Raw genomic sequence first — 21,020 nt, 5'->3', positions numbered from 1 at the left:
ATATTTAATGAAATATCTATGCAATGGCGCCCCCTGCTGTTCAGAACACATGTAGCGTAACCAGCTCTACACAGGAAGAAACATATGACAACAGTACGTACGTTGATGTATTATACTTACCTATCAAATACACCGTTTCTAGTCTGTACCTGCTGAAATGAAATCCAGCCACACTATAGAGCATATTTAATAAATTCATATTCACACGTTCTCTAATTACACCAGACTGAGAGTCTGTATATATAATGGAAATGCTAGACTGTCCTGGACAGTTTCAGAGTATGAGGTGTGAACGAAAAAGTCAGTTAAGTTTAAAGTTAAAACCGGTAAAGTTTAAACCAATTTATTATAATATATCAGATATAACATATGACATTTTTATAGTATTACTTTTTTTAAAACGCATATTCAGAAAGGGTCCAAACAAACTCAATTTTTTATTGGAAACACAAGTAATTGACGCACAAATGTATGAAAATACATATGATGTAAACAAATAATATAATGCACAGAAAAATGTTAATAAAAATAAATAAGTACCTTTCAAAAAGATTTTAATAAGCATATAAAACATACCATTTCACATTTTAGGGGATACGTACAATACGTCCTATTAGTATTTCATGCTATTATTATTATTATTATTATTTATTATAACAATATTTAAGTATAAAGATCTTTTAAATTAGCAAAAAACCGATATTTAGTCCGTCTGACGTGGCTAGTTTTATTTACATCACCACGCACGGCCAATAACGTTCGTTGTAGTTTTCGATTCATCAACATATCCTGCACTAGACGCGTAGAAGGCTACGCAAAACTACATTTCCCAGAACACCTCTCTCAACCGTCCTTCATCGCGATTGGCTGTTACTGACGGTGAAAGTTCGAACGAAGATATTTCGAAATCCTAGACAGGCATCTCGACCGACGTCTATGTGAACTTAAACATATTTGTTTGCAGCTGATATTTTTAAATATTATTAATCATTCATAATATATCGTGAAAATTCACACAGTCTGTTTTACTCCAAATCGTGTTCACGCATGCGCAAGCAAAATAAGAACAATAACAATGATCCGTTTAGGAAGTATGAGCGCCGTCAACCTCAAATATCTTTGGCTATTTGGTGTTGAACAACAGTCAGTTATGTAGCTGGCGGTCATCCTCGAAGCGTCGGACCAGAGCATTAACAGCACCAAGGCGGTTTTAAAGATGGTGTTTTAGCCGAGGGGGTTTGTTTCTCTCGCAGTTAAAGTAAGAGACGGAGAGAGGAAGCGCAGAAACATGGCAGCGCTGCTGCGGTTCGGGAGCAGATACAGTAAACACGTTAGCAGCCGCAGCAGCGTTTGGTCTCCGTGCTCTCGTAACGCGTTTCTCCACGAAGGACGCGACAAGTCTCTCCTCAGGACAACACTAGGAACCACTCCGTCATGTACGAAATGTGGGTGTGGATGGCTGTTTGTCCAGCAGTCCAAACGTGGCCTAAAGTCAGGAATCATTCAGGTGAGGCAGCTACTGATTACGAAAGACTGGAGTCAGCTTCTCGTCCGAACTTTCCCGTTCCACCTTAAATAGTGCAACGGTAATTGGTCCATTTAAGGTGGAACGGGAACATTCGATCGAGAAGCTGGTGAATATTCAGTGATCTGTGATACTACACTCTTAACAAGTACGGTTCTGTAAGGGTTTTTTGGTAAAGAGAATGGTTCTGTTTAGAACCCTGACTTCTATTCCGTTTGCATGCTTAAATGGTTCTTTTGGTTAAGATGTCAAGACTAAGCATAACCACTTTTTGCTGCTTTTTGAAGAGGTTCTATATGCACTCTTAAAAAGAGATGGTTCTTCAAGGGTACCTTAGTCAAGACAGTGGTTCTGTTTAGAACCATGAGTTCTATATAGAAGCATTTCGTGCTTCAGTTGTTCTTTGCATGGTGAACTGGTTCTTCAGATTGATGGGGAATGTGTTGTATATGATTCCATACAGAACCTCTGGTTCTATATAGAAGCAAAAGGGGTTCTGCTGTTGTTAAGATGCCAAACTTGTAAGAATAGCAGAACCTTTTTTGATGCTATACAAATCCATTTTCATAAAGGTCCTATATAGAACCATATACAACACATTGTTCATCAATCTGAAGAACCATTTCACCATGCAGAGAACCACATAAGCATGCAAATGGTTCTTTATAGAACTCATGGTTCACAATAAAGTCATTGCTTTTACTAAAGAACTCTTAAAGAACCCTCTTTGTTAAGAGAGTGGAGTATGATCACTGTGTTAGCTCTGCTTATTTAATCCCGTGTCTTATTTCCACACATGTCTGTATGTTAACTGGTACAGCAACTCCTGAACAGACCACTGAGTCCAGAGTTCCAGGCGCTGAGCGGAGCAGTGTGCAGAAACGGTCTGGGAACTAATCCGGTGGGATTGTGGAAAATTCTTGGTAAGTGCTGAGTTGCTAAATAATGAAGCTGGTAAACAAACCACAGCAGTAATGTAAGCAGCTTGTTGCTGTGTGCCTCTGAATTCAGCTCCTGAAGGCCTCTGTAAATAGCTGGTGATCTGAATCAGGGGCGTTAAAGGGCCCATACTGTATGTTGTTCTTGTTTATTCGTCTTGAGCTCCACTTATTTTTCAGTGATCCTTTGTAGATGATTAATAAACTCTTAACAGATCATCAGTAACACATCAACAACATATCAGTGAAGTAGCTGCAGTGAAGCGTCTGAATACACTGAAGTAAATATCTTGTAGATGTTCTGTTGATACATTACTTACGTTAAGTAGATGTGTTGTTAATATGTTACGTCCATTACGCAAAACCTAACCTTACCAACCTTACCCAACACCTAATCCTAACCCTAACCTTAACCTCAACCCAACACCTAATCCTAATCCTAACCCTGGCCCTAATCCTAACCTTAATCTCAACACAGAACCTAATCATAATCCTAACCTTAACTTCAACACAGAACCAAATCCATAATCATAATTTATTTTCACACAACAGTTTTCCAACCTGTCTTTGCCACTGTTACTGTGCCTTTAAGACTGATTTATGTAAATGAGCTCTGTTCTGGTTGGCTGTCCTGTATTGCCTCTCATTCAAAAAGAACTCCAGGCTGAAACACTCCTTATAACACTGGCGTGAATGGGCTGAACTGTAGTCTGTTGTATGAAAACGCATTGTTTTTCATCGCTTCACAAAAACAGAACTGGCCGTTTTATAGCTTAGTTTCCATTAATGGACTTGAGTTTGTCTCCTTCCAATCAGGTGGTACATATTATTTCAGCACATCTTCTAGAAGACAAGAGAAGAAAAATGGAGCGAAAGGGAAAACGCCGGAGGAGGACGAAGGTACCTACATTTGTCGCATTCTCTGATTATTCTGGTAGCGTGTTATTATGTATTAGCTTAACTGTTTGTCTCGTCGTGTCTCGCTTTCAGAGGAGAAGAAGAGACGTGAGCAGGAGGATCAGATGTACCGGGAGCGTCTGCGGACCCTCTTTATCATCGCCGTCATCATGAGCCTGCTGAACTCCATCAACACCAGCGGGGGGAACATATCCTGGAACGACTTTGTGAATGAGATGCTGGCTAAAGGAGAGGTGTCGCGGGTGCAGGTCGTCCCAGAGAGCGACATCGTGGAGATCTACCTCCACCCCGGAGCGGTCATCTTCGGCAGACCGGTGAGGACTCTCTTTACTGAACCTGGGCAGCCCAGAGGGCTTACAACACAACTCTGTTCATGGGTCATTGAGCAAACTTCATGGTCAGTTTAAAGGAGAAGTTCACTGAAAAATTAAATTTGCTTACTTCAAATGTAGCCAATCAGCCAAGTCGTGTTTGGTGACCAAATTTTGTGTGTTTTGTTTTTTATTGTAACTACAAAGCTAGAAAGTTCGATTTTGGGTAGTGATGGGCCGATCCGCATTTTTTCAGGTCTGATCCGATTCTGATACACGACCACCAATACAGATTCCGATAAAAGAGCTCTTTTTACTTTAATGTTACTATTATTATTATTATTATTATTATTATTATTATCATTATTGGTATTGTGTTTAAGTTCGTGTTTAAGGTGTTTAAACTTCCAGTCACTAAGCATGTCTGTAATGGATGCTGCAGCTGAACTGCTGGTGTGTGACCCCCTGCACTCTTTCACCTGATGCACTGCACCCTGTAGTAGTTCACCCAGTGTACAGTGAGACTTATGAGAGACACTGGACTCTCATCTGAGCTTTATCAGTTGTGAAGCTCATGGCTTTTACGTCTAACTGTGCCGCTAACTGTGATGATACTCGGCTGTACAGTTCGGGTATAGCACTCTCTGAAATGTGTTTTCAGGATGGAGATTATTCCTGGGCTCTAAGTTCTCCAACAGCCTACGAAATCCGATATTTTCCACTATGGATAGCAGTTGGTCATCGAGTATAATGAAGCTGAGCAACTTCTCTGTGATCCCTTTAGCCTTTGGGTCGTCTTCTGGAAATTTATCGCCTGTAAAGCCTCAGTGAGAGTTGCTGCCTGGCGGTGTCTTCCTGTCTGTTAGCTAGACTGAACTCTTGGTACTCTTTCCTGTGAAACCTCTTCAGGTGCTTCATTAAACTGGTTGTATGTATGACGCAGCTGTACTTCCACCCCTCGGCACGATGGCCTTACACGCGTTACAAGTAGCGGTCTGGCTTTTCGGCATTTCCAGACAAAAATATCTCCAAACAAATGACATTTTAGTCAAACCAACAACTCCTGTTATTTGCTCTCTTAGTTAGAGACTGAAGCTGCCGCGGGTTCTTAGTAAGATGTGGAAGGGAATCTGGATCGGTGACGTTTCATGCTACGTTGTTGTGCTGGATCGGCCCGGTCCGTCCGATATCCGATTAGTGAATTACGTCTCTATCAGTCCCAATACCGATATTGGATCGACTCTGTCCCATTTCTAATTTTGGGTGATGGGATTCATTTCCCTGGGGAGGTGGCTAATGCCAGTTTACCACAGGATGTCTGTAATGTTTATGACCGACTCACATGGGATTAGAAATCTCAGTATAGATAACAGAGATGGGAGTGCCTACACGGTTTATGCACCACCTTCATTCCAAACAAGAGTCGAAAACATTTAGACATTTAAATTAGCCTTCATTTTGTGTTACAGATCGGCCTCCGTTCGGTTCAGAACAAGCAGTTGAGGAAGACGAGTACAAGTTATCGCAAAAACTTAAAAACTACTCAGAAACAGTTTGCGAACCACAGAGATAGCCCTACTGAAATGAGCCAACCATTAATGGTTGAAGCCCATCCCAGTAAAGCCCACTCGCTGGATCCACGGCAGCAGTAGCCCCAAGGTGGGCGGAAAACAAACCTGCAGTAAAGTTAGGTCCAAGCTCCACATCCCAATTTCACCTGCAACACACTCAAGGCAGAACAAACCACACAGCCTGGAGGGTCGTCACATTTGTTTACCCTAACCATTTACTGAGCTGTCTCAAGTGAACGCGGCATTAGTATCAGCGTTAGTTTGGGAATTCACAGCCGACAGTTAACTTCACCACATAAAATCAAACTTTTTTCAGCGTTATGCGCGTGAAACAGGACAGTCATGTTACATATTGGCTTGATTTTAGTTACAGAGAATACAAACACTTCTTCAAGTGCTGTCATACTTAAAAAAAACTCCTTTTTCATAAATGGCCAAAATATCTGATCGCATGGAATTAATATAGCCTGAGGTTATTTCTACGGCTCGTTTTATGGGAGGTAAAAGGCGGCGGAATCTTTACTGACATGGCGCATTCAGGCAAGACTAAAACCACTGAAAAACACCGGCAGCACCTCCTCATGTTAACCTACTCCCATCTGAATAGGGCTTAAGACTTCTTTACTTGTTAGCTATGTTAGCCTCTTCGCTCAGTACAAAATTAAAGCAGCAAATTTGAGTTACCGAACACGTCATCTTACCAGGTTCTGTTTAAAAGAAGATGTGAGTAGATAATTCACTCACATTAAGATTAAGAGACGCTTATTAGTTTCACCTCCGCATTTTGACCCGTCCGTGCAGTGAAACGTCACATACACACTAGTGAACTCTCACTAGGGGGCAGTGAGCACATTTGCCCAGAGCAGTGGGCAGCCCTATCCGCAGCGCCCGGGGAGCAGTTGGGGGTTAGGCGTCTTGCTCAAGGGCACTTCAGTCACGAACTGTCGGCTCAGGAGATCAAACCGGCGACCATCCGGTCACAAGGCTGGTTCCCTAACCTCCAGCCCATGACTGCGCCTTCTACATCCTCAGAAGACTGACTTTTTCTGTATGTGTGATTGTTTTTTTGGTGTTTCTACAAGTTGTGCAGCCTGTTCATTATTTCTAATCATGCTATACTACCTCAGATATAGCCTTGACCGTTGTGAGGCCACCGCCTGTAGCGTAATTGCTCTGCTCTGGTTTGCAGAGACTTGCCCTGATGTACCGCATGCAGGTGGCCAACATTGACAAGTTTGAGGAGAAGCTGCGTGCTGCAGAGGAGCAGCTCAATATAGACACTAAGGACAGAATCCCAGTGTCCTACAAACGCACAGGCTTCTTTGGGAAGTGAGTAGCCACAGTTGTTACTATTGTAAGTAGTAAGTAGTGATTCAGCTCCTCTGGCAATGATATGTATTTGGTCTGTGCTGTTGCAGCGCCCTCTACGCTCTCGGGATGGCTGCTATTGGCGTAGCAATCCTGTGGTACATCTTCCGCCTGGCAGGAATGGGAGGACGAGAGGGGGGATTCAGCGCTTTTGTAAGTTCTGGCTGTTCTGAATTTCTTCTAAATGATTGTGTTTTATTCTCTGTTGAGTTATGAATTGATTTATTACTTTATTTTCCCCTTCATATACTTAGAATCAGCTGAAGATGGCCAAGTTCACCATTGTCGATGGGAAATCCGGGAAAGGCGTGAGCTTTAAAGATGTAGCGGGGATGCACGAGGCCAAGATGGAGGTGAAGGAGTTTGTGGACTACCTGAAGGTAAACAGACTGTCAGTGGAAGTGGCCACTTTATTAGAAACCCCTCGCTTAAGCTTGAGATGTACAGTCCCACCTGATGCACAGTTTTGGCCATCATTCATTAATGGTCATTTTCTGACCACAGAATCACTTTGTTCTATATAGCAAATAGGCAGTCTAACTGCAGTATACAGTTGAATGCAAAAGTTTGAGCGCCCCTGGTCAAGTAAATGCTCATTTTAGTGCCCAGTTTCTGTTTGTTTGTTGAATTTAGTGTATTAAGCAAAAATGGCACATTTTATATTTTGTTTTATTTTTTCTGATATGTTAAATTCAGCCAAACAATAGAAATGATGCACTCAATAAACATATTTAAGTTTGTTCCCTGTATAGAATGTGTATTTTTTTTTCCACCTAGAACATCGTCATAACGGGAGTATTCAGATTTCTGTATATGACTGTAGTAAAGCTATATCTATATTAAAATATTCTGGAGTAAATGTAGCTGCAGTTCATACCCAACAACTTTCAGCCCCCTGAAAAAAAAATACTGGACCCTTGTGTATTTGGTGCCCACTGCTAGCCCCCAATCATTTGACACCATTTCCCTTTAATTTATTTTTCTTTTTTTCAATTAACCAGTCGCTATGGGGTTTTAATGAAAGGACAATTATGGTGGACGGTGAATTAGAGAGAGTCTGTTATAGATTAAAAAAAGTAATAAGTACAGAAATGGGCAGCGCACAGCTGAGCGAAATGGACATTTGAGCAACTGAAACAAATACAAGATCTTTTTTATTCTGTAAAAACAGTACTGATAATGAAATATTATGGTTAGGCTTATATGTGGTAAAGTAATCTTAGGCTTGAATTTTACATACCCTGGCCACTTTATTAGAAACCCCTCCTTTGCAGCTCCACCTTGGTGATGTACGGTCAGAGGCTGTAGTCCATCTGTTGATGCACAGTTTGTGTTCGCCGTTCTGTAGTCAGTCAGTTTCTGACCACAGAGGTACTCTTGTCTAGATATTTTTGGGGGGTGGACCACTCTCAGCTAGAGCTGTAATCAGGCCTGATATTTTGGTCTGAACTGACTGAGAATTTTTGTCTGAGCCCGACCCGAAACACGGCATCATGTTTTGTCCGAAACTGTCTGGAAAGAAATAATATCTGGATGACAGCTGTCCTGTGGTCATAAACTGGCCAGTGGTTAATAGAGTTGATCAACTGGGCTACAGTCTGTAATGCACCTGTATAGTTCGTTTATTTGTTTGTTTGTTCGTTTATTTTTAGGATCCCCATTAGCTGCTATCACGATAGCCACTATTCTTCTTGGGGTCCAGTAGACGTACTGTACATCACAAAATAGTGCAATAACAGTCAGTGAAATGAGTCGTACAAAACATAAAAGCGAAACAAAATAAACTGAGAGAGAACAAAACATGAAAAATTACATAGTAGGACAATTTAAAACGTAAAATAACAGTAGAAAGATGATTGAAAACTCGCACTAAAAGGCCTTAGCCGACTCTGTTCTGGTAAGTATCTACATCCTTGCCCCACCATGAAACTCCACCATGGTGGTGTTCCAACTATCAAGGACGTATCGACCAAACTGATCTTTAAATTTGTTAACTAGTGTCTATTTATCAGTTTTTTAAACCTTATTTTACCCTTGATTTTTAGCAGTGAGACTGGTAGGGATTCCACTCCTCTATAGCTCTATAAATTACTGTACAATACATGTAGTTATTTTTTGCTCTGGGTAATTTGAAATCATTTTTATTGTGTATCTTGTTGTATTAGTTGCTCTACCCTTTACATGCTCCAGTTTATTATAAAGATCTACTGGATATTTTTGTTCCTAAGTATTTTTAATATAGTGGAGCCATGAAGCAGGAGGAGCTCAAAAAGTTTGTTTGTTTGCAGAATCCAGACAGATACCTGCAGCTGGGGGCCAAAGTCCCTAAAGGCTCTCTGCTGCTGGGGCCACCAGGCTGTGGGAAAACCTTGCTGGCCAAGGCAGTGGCTACAGAGGCCCAGGTGCCCTTCCTGGCCATGGCTGGCTCAGAGTTTGTGGAGGTGATTGGAGGTAAGACCTCAACTGCCACTCTTTAACCCTTAGATGGCTGGAGTTATTACTGTGATATACATTTGATTTACATTACAGACTTATGTCAATGTAATTACATTATTAAATGATTGTATATGTAGTTATATAGAATCTCCACTTTCGTCAGGTTTTCTCCACTTGTTTTAATAAACAGTAAATTGTATTAATTAACTGTTAACTCCACGGTACGTGCGATTTCTAAGTGGGGTCATTCCTACACTAGGAGTGGGATTTCATAAGGCAAGGCAAGTTTATTTATGTAGCACTTTTCATACACTGCGGTCATCCAAAGTGCTTTACAAAAAAAGAAAATACAAGAATAATTCCAGTTAAAAATTAAAGAGTAACAAAGTAAAGGAGGATGGAAATTAAAATTTTAAAAGAGAAGAAATTAATCATTATAGTAAAAATCATTTTAAAAATTAAATCGGGGCAATAAAGTGCTGTTACAGGAGAGGAGTGCAGTAGAGCTAACTGTATTTAAACTGAGCTGAAAGCTGCTCAGATAGGAACGTTGTCAGCCTGGTGTGTCCAGTAAGTGTCCAGTTCCGGGGCTCTTCAAATGTTCTCTGTCCACCCTTTAAGAGCAGCATAGTAGCTAAACGCTGCTTATCCATGTTTAGTCTTCACCTTCGGCAGGACTAACTGACCAGTTCCTAATGATCTGAGGGTTCTGCTCGGCTCATATTGCTGCGGCATGTCAGATGAATATGCTGGTCCTGCACCATTAAGTGATTTATAGACCAGTAATAGTACCTTCAACTCTATACTGTAACAGAGCTTTAGCAGATCTTTAGCAGATCTTTAGCAGATCTTTAGCGGATCTTTGGCAGATCTTTAGCAGATCTTTAGCATCCCCTCGCAACCCCTGAAGATTTTAGATGACTCCTCATGACTCCTCATGCCACAGTGGAGGTGGTTCTGGATGGTTCTTGTGTAAATCTGAGGGATCTGTGTTACTGTAGGCCTCGGTGCTGCGAGGGTGAGGAGTCTGTTTAAAGAGGCGCGGGCTCGCGCTCCCTGCATCGTCTACATCGACGAGATTGACGCTGTTGGCAAAAAACGATCCACCAACATGTCCGGCTTCACCAACACGGAGGAAGAGCAGACCCTCAACCAGCTGCTGGTGGAAATGGACGGTAAGAAGAAAGAACACTTTAATCGCCAGTAGATGATCATAAAATGCACAAGCATGAATCTAGATTTTTGTAAACACATAGAACAAAAACCATTGACAATACTAAAGAACAAAACAAGGCGTGTTGCTGCTGTAGATTAAAATAAGACAGTATAATATGGAGAACATACATTTCGCTGTTGTCGGGAGAAAACCTGATATCTCCAAAACGGTAACTTTACAGGAGAAGGAAGAAAACACCCTTTACTTTTAATGTAAGTCAATGGAACTAGACTTTGTTCCGAGTCATTTTGGGCCGTTTCTTTTGGTCCATTCATCCTAACATTTACATACAATATAAAGGGTAACAAGCATTTTCAAATCATGTCAAAAACTGAAAAACGACAAAAATGGAGATGGAGGTTTTCTTCCGACAACAGCGATATGTATAACATAATGCTTACACTGACCAAAGAATCTTATAAGGTAAACACAATGATAACACACTAATGAAAAGGTTTGATAATCAGCCTAACAGCTGAAAATCACTTTTTTTTATTGCATCATAAATTCATATTATAATAAACAGTACTGCTACTTGATATCAGACCACAACAGTGCGATGATGAGTGGGGGGACTTAGTAGCGTAACTGCTAAACCTCACAACTTTATTTCGATTATTCATGTAATAAATGTTGCAATAATACTATTTTTAGGCTTCATTATTCAATTAATATGGTCATAATCTAGTCTTATGTCATTTTAAGCAGATAGGCCTACCACTTATGAATTGATCCTGGCTGCTTTCAGCTGCTGGCTGAAGTCAAAAATGAAGAAACTGACAACATTAATAAACAGAAGCTGCAATCCCAAAAAAAACAATGAAAGACAAGAATGAAAACGATATTGAGATTTAAAAAAAGACCCATTCAATTGAAAACAGCTACATAAAACATGGATTCACCATCACTGCGATGCTAATGCGCCAAGTCCACTGTGTGTGTTATGCAGAGAAGCTGGCAAATAAGGCTATGAAACTGTCATATTTACTGTAATAGAAAGGTTGATCAACGCAGTGCTACGCAGCATCACCCTCCAAGCTCTCCTACTGGTCCCTCAGAACTGTTGTGCCCATGTTATAAAGTTTTTTACATAAGTAGCTGAATAACTGTAGCAAACTGGTCAGCAGAGGGCAGTAATAATAGTGAAGGAGAGTCTGATTTCTATATCAGAGTTCAACACCTTTCTTACTTCTTTCTTCCAGGAATGGGTACCACTGATCATGTGATCGTCCTGGCGTCCACCAACCGAGCAGACATTTTGGACAATGCACTGATGAGACCTGGCAGGCTTGACAGACACATATTCATTGACCTCCCCACTCTCCAGGTACCCTGTGTGTGCGTGAGAGTTGTTACTGAGTTGAATATTCAGTAGAAACTGAATAATCTCTGGTGGCTCTTTTTCCAGGAGAGAAAGGAGATATTTGAGCAGCACTTGAAGAACCTGAAGCTTTCCCAACCTGCTGATTTCTACTCCTTACGCCTGGCTGAGCTCACACCGGGCTTCAGTGGTGGGTTTCCTGTTCACGTACAGTCACTAGTTATGAAGACCTTGCGTAGATCATTTGATTACAGTTATTTATTATTACTGCATCATCCAATGGCACTGAATTAACAGTGAATTTTACTGGTGAATATTACTACCTCCATTTTTTTTGTCTTTTAATTTTATTGCATTTTACTATTTAATTCTATTTAACTTGAAGACGCTGAATAGACCAGTAAAAATGGTCCAGAGTGACTTGGAAAAAAAAATCTTGTTCCATTAACTTCCATTCAAAGTCATTAACATTTTTCCTTCTCCTCTAAATTAATCAGTTTGGATATATGAGGTTTTGTCCTGACAGCGCCGTTACATACAGGCGTATGCAAAAGTTTACATACCCCTGGTCAAATGACACGTTTTATTGCCTAAGTGAGAATAAGTTAACATATCCTGTGTGTTAACTTTCCATTTACAAGTTTGGAATCACGTCATAATTGATGTTATTATTTAAGCAATAGAACACGAGAGGGACTGTGTTATCATAAAATAACATCACGGCTGTGATTTGGTCGCCGTAGATCATCACATTGGCGATAACACACTCCTCGAGTGCTCTATTCCTTTAATACAACAGTTAAATAAATAAAGTAATAAATTAATAAACTGGGACCGTGAACGCGGCGTTTAATATGTTTTAATGTTCGCAGTTCCTTCACCAAATTATAGTTCCTTAACAAGCAGCTTGTTGCGACGTCAGAGTAACGAGCTCCGCCCACTCGCTGCACAGCCGGCAGTTCGTTCTCCAGCTCCACACAGACCAACTGACAGTTTGGGAGTTTAGTGTCGTCTCATCTTCAGAGTCTGACCAAATCGGCTGTCGGTCAAATGTGATCTTAAAAGTATCCAATTAAGTAAAAATGTACAAATGGCTTGAGCGTCTCCTACAGCTGTCAAAGTCGTTGCTTAGCAACAGCGGAGTGATACAGTGTTTCAGCACGGTTAGAACACCTCTCAACCAATCAGCTTGCGTGGCCGGAACTAACTGTTGTATCATTGAATTTTATGCCTGAAACAGTGTAGATTGAAGTACTATTAGCTACCCAACAAAATGGATTTCAGCATGTTTTGTTTTTTTATTAGTTATCTTTCAAATCTTTTCAAATATGAGATGATCTGGATGTTAATTATGACTTCATTCTCAGTGTTACACAAGTTTCTTACTCCTTCTGGAATAGTTAAAGCCTCGTTCATCATTAAAAGAAAGGTAAATCAAATCGTTAATGAGGATAAACCTGCTCTTCTTAAAAGGAAAGACACTTTGATGAACATGAAGATAAACATACCCAGAGAATAAGCACATTGCTGTTTAATGCTGATAAAACATTTGCATCTTCTATTACAATACTTTAGTTAAAGAAAGATGACTGAATATTACTGAAGATGGCCTCAGAGCTTTGCCAGTGTATCTGCTGTTCTGAATGTTTACATGAACGTCTAACTGTGCATTGCTTCTGTTCCAGGTGCTGATATTGCAAACATCTGCAATGAAGCTGCCCTCCACGCAGCCCGAGAGGGTCACAAGTCCATTGACACCTTCAACTTTGAGTACGCTGTGGAGAGAGTTATCGCAGGTAGGGCAGCGACGTCTGCTTCACTGACCGTCTCCCTGCAGTGAGTTTTTAGTCTTGATTTGTGTTGGTGGTGTGTGTGATGTGCAGGCAGTGTGAAGAAGAGTAAGATCCTGTCCAAAGAGGAGCAGAGGGTGGTGGCCTTCCACGAGTCCGGCCATGCTCTCGTCGGCTGGCTGCTGGAGCACACAGAGGCCGTCATGAAGGTACACAGCACTGGAATGAAATTAAAATAAAGCTTTTAACAAAGGTGTCCAAAAATGTACTTATGGTCAGGAAACCATGAGTTCGATCTCTGGTGATGCCACAGCCATCTGTAGCGCAAGAGTGCATAACTGTCCTCTCTCTGTCTCTCTGAGGGGGGAAGGAAGGTCCTCCCTCTCTATTGTGAAACGATGTTGTGGCTGATTTCACATCTTGGTGGAAGGATTGTGTTAGCCTAGCCCCTTCCAGCTTGGTAGCATCGTGTGAGGTGGAGACATGGCTAACAGTTGGAACTGGCAGTGACTAAATTGGGGATAAAATTGGGTTTCAAAAAAGTCTAGATCACAAACTTTTTGTGTTCTAATTTGTGGGCATCCATACATTTTTATACGAAAACATTTGTTAAGATCTGTGTTTCATGTTTGACAGAATAGAAGTGTAATTGGTGAAGCTCACAACAACATTTTCCCCACAGTGTTTGTCAGGTCATTAACCACTTTTCAAGATGCTCTACAGCTATTAGAGAGTTGGAGCACATTGTGTTCTAATGTTTGGGATTTTGTCACCCCGGTCAGGTGTCCATAGCTCCCAGGACCAACGCAGCTCTGGGCTTTGCTCAAATCCTGCCAAAGGACCAGTACCTGTTCACCAAAGAGCAGCTGTTTGAGAGAATGTGCATGGCTCTGGGTGGACGAGCCTCAGAAGCCATCACTTTCAACAAAGTCACCACAGGTATGGACCATATATGAAGGGTTTCCTTCCAAGACACATCATATAGACCACTTTGAAGATCATGATGTATGTTGTTGGGAGTGAAACAGGGTTGGAAATGAGCTTTTTAGCCCACCTGCCACTGTGGCTGGTGGATTCCAGAATCTACCACCTACTCAACTTTTTTACCAGCCACTTTGCTGTGTTAACCAGCAGAGTGTAACTGCGTGTGAAAATAATAAGTAAATAGACGTAAAAGATGAAAACTTACCTGCATTGCAATTCGTGATCTCAAAATGCCGCACCGTTTTAGTGATTGCATGGGCATTCCTAAACAGTACGCTCTCTGTCCGACTTGGCCATCTTCAGGCTATACTATTTGCTGTACTATTTGTCTTACCTGGATGTGGCATTTGTATGATTCATGGTCTTTTATGGCTTCATTTTAGGTTTTTAGTCCCAACAATGAAACTGTTAGTTCTTTAATTGGCATCCAAAGCATGTTGACAACATACCGAACAGAGAATTGGGCCTCATTCACCAGTATCCACCAGAAAGGTTGTACATCAGATTCGTGTCATGTTCTTAAACCACAGAACTGTTCACACCTTTGTGCTCTTGAGTGTGTGTAGATTCTGTTCTTAACTAAGAACAAATGCCCAAATAAGAAAACACTGGTGAATGACAGAATCTTTGTGAAAACTGCATGAGTGGGTTTTAAAGAAGATATTTTAAGAAGAACGGTTGAATGAATGAATGAATGAATGAATGAATGAGGCCCATTGTCTGGATTGCCTCTTTGTAAACTAGCCCAATCACAGGACTCTCCATTGTTTGGCTCTTCTCCACTTCTAATTTAAAAAGTCTTTTGTCCTTCACTTCTTTGGCCTGGGAGGTTTTCTCTGCAGACCTCTTAACCCCTGCAATGTAACGCCACAGTGCTTTTTGTTTGTTTGCTACAACGTTAGTCTCGGCTACTTGACTTGAGGTGATTCTTTCTAAGCGTTTGTTGCTAGTCAGCGTTTTATGCTCAAGTTTCCTCGGTAATCCTCGTTAAAGTATCTGGACTTGCAGTTCAGTCTGCATTGTGTCACATTATCGCTCTGTTACAGTTGCATTATTTATTTGCAAATTTACCCACCACTACACAAGTGGTTGCTACTTTTCAACCTTGGAGTAGAAATATGAATGCTATATTATGTTTAATTCCAATTAATACCAACTCTATTAGAGAAATAAAAATGTGTTTCGTATTATATGCCAGCTGTAGTTCTTTTCTTAAACGGTTATACAGCATTTTGGAATGAAACTCTTCGATTGTTTATATATGCAGGTACAGTGGGGTCCAAAAGTCTGAGACCACATTGAAAATCTGTGATGTTGTTTTGCATTTAAACTTGGAATTAAACAACAGAACATTTTAGAATAAAAAAAAACAAACAAACAAACAAAAGTTGACAAGTAAAATGAAAAATATTGAAGATTCTGCACTGTTTCAATGTCACTACACTAACAAATTTGCAAAAATGATCTTGTTCAGGCCTTTGTACAAGAAGGTCAGATTTTTTTTTTTTGTCTCTTCCATTTGAGGTGGACTTAGTCTACTCATCAGAGGCTTTTCCACAAACTTGTGAAGTCCATGGCAGCTCAAGTGCACACAGACATTAAAGTAACAGAAATATGTATCAAATACTGAGAAATTCTGAAATTCATATTAAAATTTCAAAGATTTAACTGCTCGTTCCATTTTATGCTGATAATAGAATCTGTAATGAAAATCATTCTATTAAATTAGAAAAGAATGCAAAACTAGTCTCAGACTTTTAGACCACACGGTATGTGTATAAATATCACACCGTAAAAACTACAGAAGAAAAGACACTCATCTGTTGAGAATTGATCCAAAAAACTTCAGAGCAAAGTTACAATGTGTAACTTCTGTAGTCCTGAATGAAGGATTTGAAGTGTGGACCTTCATACAGACCCTTAGAGTTGAAGAGAGAAGCTCATTGTGGCTGTTTTTTCCTGCACTCGTCCAGGTGCTCAGGATGACCTGAGGAAGGTGACGCGTGTGGCCTACGCGATGGTGAAGCAGTACGGCATGGTGCCCAGCGTGGGTCAGGTGTCCTTCCCCGAAACAGAGGAGCAGGGCGCTATTGGACGAAGACCCTTCAGCCAAGGTCTCCAGCAGCAGATGGACCATGTGAGTGGAGAGTCCCTAACCATGTATATTAAGCTTAGCACAAAGATCAGCACTAAGATCTGCCTCTGATTTAATCCACTGACTGAACTCTCTCTGCTTTTCAGGAGGCTAAGATGCTAATTGCACGAGCTTACAGGCACACAGAGAAACTACTGCTGGACAACAGAGATAAACTCGTTGTGGTGAGTTCAGGCTGCTTGAGGTGCCTCTGAGCAGAGTGTAGTGTCAATAGTAGTAATAATAATAATAATAATAATAGTTATTTTTATTTATATAGCACTGTTCTCAGACCTGAGCTAATTCTGTTCCTCTCTTTGTGAGCAAATAATGTAATTTAGGTGATATCACATCATAAACAATGTCATTTTCAAACCTGTTACCAGATTAAGGCCTCTGCGGTCTTTATTGCCTTCATTTAGATGTTGTCTACTTGTAGATTTTGGTTCCAACCCTAATGTGAGACTGTCAGGTTAAGTATTGAATTGTCTCTGGAACACTTTATTTAACTCAACTCCTTTTAATTCAGTTAATTTTTCATGCAGTCATTTTTCTTGTACGCTTTATTTTACCAGGAGATATTAGTTTTGTGTTCATCTCTTTTATGCAAATTTTAAAAAATGCACATAAAAAAAAAATTGATAGAAATGCCAGAAATTCAGGAAAAAAAAAAAACGTTTACGTTTTTGTGCTTGGTTGAGGTGGAAGAGTTGGTTTATCGATAAAGGAGCATTGCAAAAAACAGTGATGGAAACGTTTTTCATGTAAGTGATGATGTAGCAGGAACAAAAGCCACATGTTTGACTCCATCTGATGATAAACATGGGGTCAAATAAAAATCATAAACATGTAAGCTGACGTTCACAACTTGAGCCCTCGTTAAATGGCCACTATCCACTCCGCCCAGTGTCTGTGAACTGTTAGGGCTTGGGTTCTAGGGGTGTAACGATTCTGAAACCGAGACTGAAACCACGATACAAACCGAGGTCTTGTTTCACAGTTCCGGAAGATGAAACCATGATAAGACCCCCTCCCCCAACCTGCTGCTGCCACTGCTTGTGCAGCCTTTTGAGCTCTCCTTGCGTCACAAATGTAACAGAACTCATTTTCATTTCACAGTTAACACTGTAACTAGTAGTGGGTGATAAACCAGCAGAAATTCTTTTTAAGCTATTAGGTTTGTCATTACCAATTTACCACTACGCACATAAATGAAGATAGCGTGACATACAGGTCACCACTCGTGTAGTGAGTTGCATTCTGAGGTATGTTGGTCCAGTTTATTGACACATAAGCAGACGCCGGATTGTAATGAGTTAAAGGGGGAAAGACAGTGGAATTAAAAGCCTGTCTCTTGGGGTTAGCTGTTGGCCATTAGCCTAACATGGAGACTAGCCAGCTATTCGTGTGCAGAGATTCAGTTATATTTAAAAATACACTAAACACACAAATGTGACTGGTGGAAAACTACAATAAAACTGATGTAGTGGGTATTTTTAAATTTGCACTTGTAGTTCTACAGTTACAGACTGTAGTCCATCTGTTTCTCTGCATACTTTGTTAGCCCCCTTTTACCCTGTTCTTCAGTGGTCAGGACCCCCATGGACCCTCACAGAGCAGGTACTATTTGGGTGGTGGATCATTTTCAGCACTGCAGTAACACTGACGTGGTGGTGGTGTGTTAGTGTGTGTTGTGCTGGTACGAGTGGATCAGACACAGCAGTGCTGCTGGAGTTTTTAAACACCTCAGTGTCACTGCTGGACTGAGAATAGTCCACCAACCAAAAATATACAGCCAACAGCGTCCTGTGGGCAGCGTCCTGTGGGCAGCGTCTTGTGACCACTGGTGAAAGACTAGAGGATGACCAACACAAACTGTGCAGCAGCAGATGAGCTATCGTCTCTGACTTTACATCCACAAGGTGGACTGACAAGGTAGGAGTGTCTAATAGAGTGGACAGTGAGTGGACACAGTGTTTAAAAACTCCAGCAGCACTGCTGTGTCTGATCCACTCAGACCAGCGCAACACACACTAACACACCAGCAACCACGTCAGTGTTACTGCAGTGCTGAGAATGATCCACCACCCAAATAGTACCTGCTCTGTGAGGGTCCATGGGGGTCCTGACCACTGAAGAACAGGGTAAAAGGGGGCTAACAAAGTATCAGAGAAACAGATGGACTACAGTCTGTAACTGTAGAACTACAAAGTGCTCCTATATAGTAAGTGGAGCTGATAAAATGGACAATGAGCGTAGAAACAAGGAGGTGGTCATAATGTTATGGCTGATCTATGTACTTCTTTGAACATTATTAATGTCAAATATAATCAGTGTGTGCATTTCAAATTTAATGCAGTTCAATCAGCACCTTCAGATCAAGGCGTTCTGTAGCTCTGCTGCATTTTTACACCACTGCTGTTCTGCTGTTTTTTGCCTGTAGCTGGCGAACGCTCTTCTGGAGCGTGAGGTTGTAAATTATGATGACATCGAGGCTCTGTTGGGACCCCCTCCTCACGGGCCCAAAAAGATGATTGCCCCTCAGAGCTGGATCGAGGCAGAGAAAGACAAGCAGGACACGGGAGAGGAGGAGCCTCGCCGACGCCAGAGACCCCCAAGGAAGGACGAGGAGGAGGAGGTCAATCTGGGGCCAGTGTGAAGCCTCAATATGCCAACCCAAAGCACTGAGACAGGAGGAAAACGCTAGGAATTGTGGGAAAAATATGAACTGCTTAGATTGTTATTTTTGAGAAGGAGCGCTGCAGAGTGGTTTTCTGTGCTGGTAGGAGGATTTGTTTATCTGTTTAGCAGAAAAGATGAGCACATGTCCATAGAGGATCCTTCTTGTCAGTGATTTTGAACAGATATGAGGTTTTAAAACTGATTGACACCCGTTTATAGAAAGAATCACTGCTAAGCTCTTGTTTTTCTTCACAATAGAGCAGCAACAAAGTAGCCTAAAGCAGCTGCCAGCTTAAATTATTGAACAATGAATATGCATTCATTTAATGAATGTAAGCGGCACATGCATTGTCGAAGAGAACAGGCTCATGTGATTAGCCTCATTATAAAATATATATATATATAGTGTCAGTTAAAGTGAAACACTTGATTGATTTAGATATAAGTACCACAGATAGGCGGTTATCTGGCCCCTGTTAACAGGTTGAGGTGTGAAAAGTTCAGTGATACAGAATGTTAATTATTTTATTCGACGATACGTTGAATAAACTATATTTTGTGTACTTGTTTGACTTATTTTTTCCGCTCACGAAGTCCAACACCACTGTAAGAGTATTCTTTATTCTTAACTGAAAAGACAATTTTACAAAATACATCACTTCAATTATTTGACGTCTTATATGAAATAAATATTAAAACACGTTCACGTTAAATCACGTTCAACAAGAAGAGCCACAAACAAACCAGCAACAAAATATTTAAAAAAAAAGGAATTATAGCTGTATCAGTTGAGTAAATGTTTGTGAAATTCTGGAAAAAAAGATCACGTCAAACTGTCCTTAAGCTGTGTTAACCTGTCAGACACCTGTGAGTTGATGTGTTAGGTAACGTTTGGTGCCCTTATGGAGTTAAATGCAAATTTATGTACAAAATTAAGGCATAAAAAAGTATCACAAAATCGGTGGATTAAATGTGTCAACTTACAACGTTCCATTCGTAATAAAACCACTCAGTGGGTCAGTCTTCAAAACAGACTTGCTCCAGCTATCAATGCAGTTACGTACCTTTTGCTATACCTACACATCCAGCAAACCTCTACATTCGTTAGCTTTCTCAAAACAGTCATGAAAATCTACAGTGCTGTGCAAAAATCAGAGACCACCCTTTATTTATTTCATTTTTTCTGACATGATATTTTTGAGGTGAGTAGAAGTTTCCAACACTGGAGCTTAAAACTGACTAAAAGCTACAGAGAAGTTTTGTTTCGACAGCAGCGATATATTTAGTGGTGTAATTGTCTAGTAAATTAACCTTTTCTGTTTTTTTATTTCTTGACGCTAAAAATAAATGACTTAATACCTGCTTTGACTGGAAATTAAATAAATAAAGGGGGGGGGCTCTGACTTTTGCACAGCACTTTACACTTAAGTAAACATTTATTCACAGTCCCTTATTTGCTGTTGAGCATGTCAATTTTTCAGGCAGTTGTGTTTGTGTGCCGGCTATTAGAAGAACGCGCCATTGTTCTTAGCACACTCATCATCTACACTGTGTCCAAAAGTGTCGAGACATCCTGTGTAATTAGTGAATTGGGCTACTTTAAGTGTTAAATTGTGCACCTACAGCTTTATAATATCCACAGAAAAGCACTGACCAACAGAATCAGACACTGGAGCAGCCACACATGAGCCTAAGGTCACCACGCTCAATGCCAAGTGTCGGCTAGAGGGGTATATAGCCCCCCAGCATTGGGCTGTGGAGCAGTGGAACTGTGTTCTCTGGAGTGATGGAGCTCCATCCTGTACCTTTGGGATGAGTTGGAGTGA

General features: G+C 40.8%; 1 protein-coding gene across 1 annotated transcript; it reads left to right on the top strand.

The window, feature by feature from the left end:
• Nucleotides 1-952: 952 nt before the first annotated feature.
• On the top strand, nt 953-19,757 carry spg7 (SPG7 matrix AAA peptidase subunit, paraplegin). Its single transcript, XM_036584432.1, has 17 exons — nt 953-1,507; nt 2,346-2,448; nt 3,280-3,363; nt 3,454-3,695; nt 6,453-6,592; nt 6,682-6,784; nt 6,886-7,011; nt 8,920-9,082; nt 10,069-10,242; nt 11,486-11,610; nt 11,692-11,794; nt 13,290-13,400; nt 13,488-13,603; nt 14,177-14,333; nt 16,352-16,515; nt 16,620-16,697; nt 18,956-19,757. The coding sequence occupies exons 1-17, from the start codon at nt 1,289-1,291 to the stop codon at nt 19,169-19,171; spliced, it is 2,424 nt and encodes an 807-aa protein (XP_036440325.1). The 5' UTR covers nt 953-1,288; the 3' UTR covers nt 19,172-19,757.
• Nucleotides 19,758-21,020: the final 1,263 nt, after the last annotated feature.

This window comes from Colossoma macropomum, unplaced genomic scaffold, assembly GCF_904425465.1.
Source record: "Colossoma macropomum unplaced genomic scaffold, Colossoma_macropomum, whole genome shotgun sequence".
Taxonomy (NCBI): domain Eukaryota; kingdom Metazoa; phylum Chordata; class Actinopteri; order Characiformes; family Serrasalmidae; genus Colossoma; species Colossoma macropomum.
The sequence above is the reverse complement of the archived record's forward strand: the minus strand, read 5'-3'. Positions and strand labels throughout refer to the sequence as shown.

Coding starts and splice junctions, on each gene's coding strand:
- spg7 (XM_036584432.1), top strand. CDS start 1,289: ATGGCAGCGCTGCTGCGGTTCGGGAGCAGATACAGTAAACACGTTAGC. Junction 13,401..13,487: donor TGTGGAGAGAGTTATCGCAG/GTAGGGCAGCGA, acceptor TGTGATGTGCAG/GCAGTGTGAAGAAGAGTAAG. Junction 13,604..14,176: donor ACACAGAGGCCGTCATGAAG/GTACACAGCACT, acceptor CACCCCGGTCAG/GTGTCCATAGCTCCCAGGAC.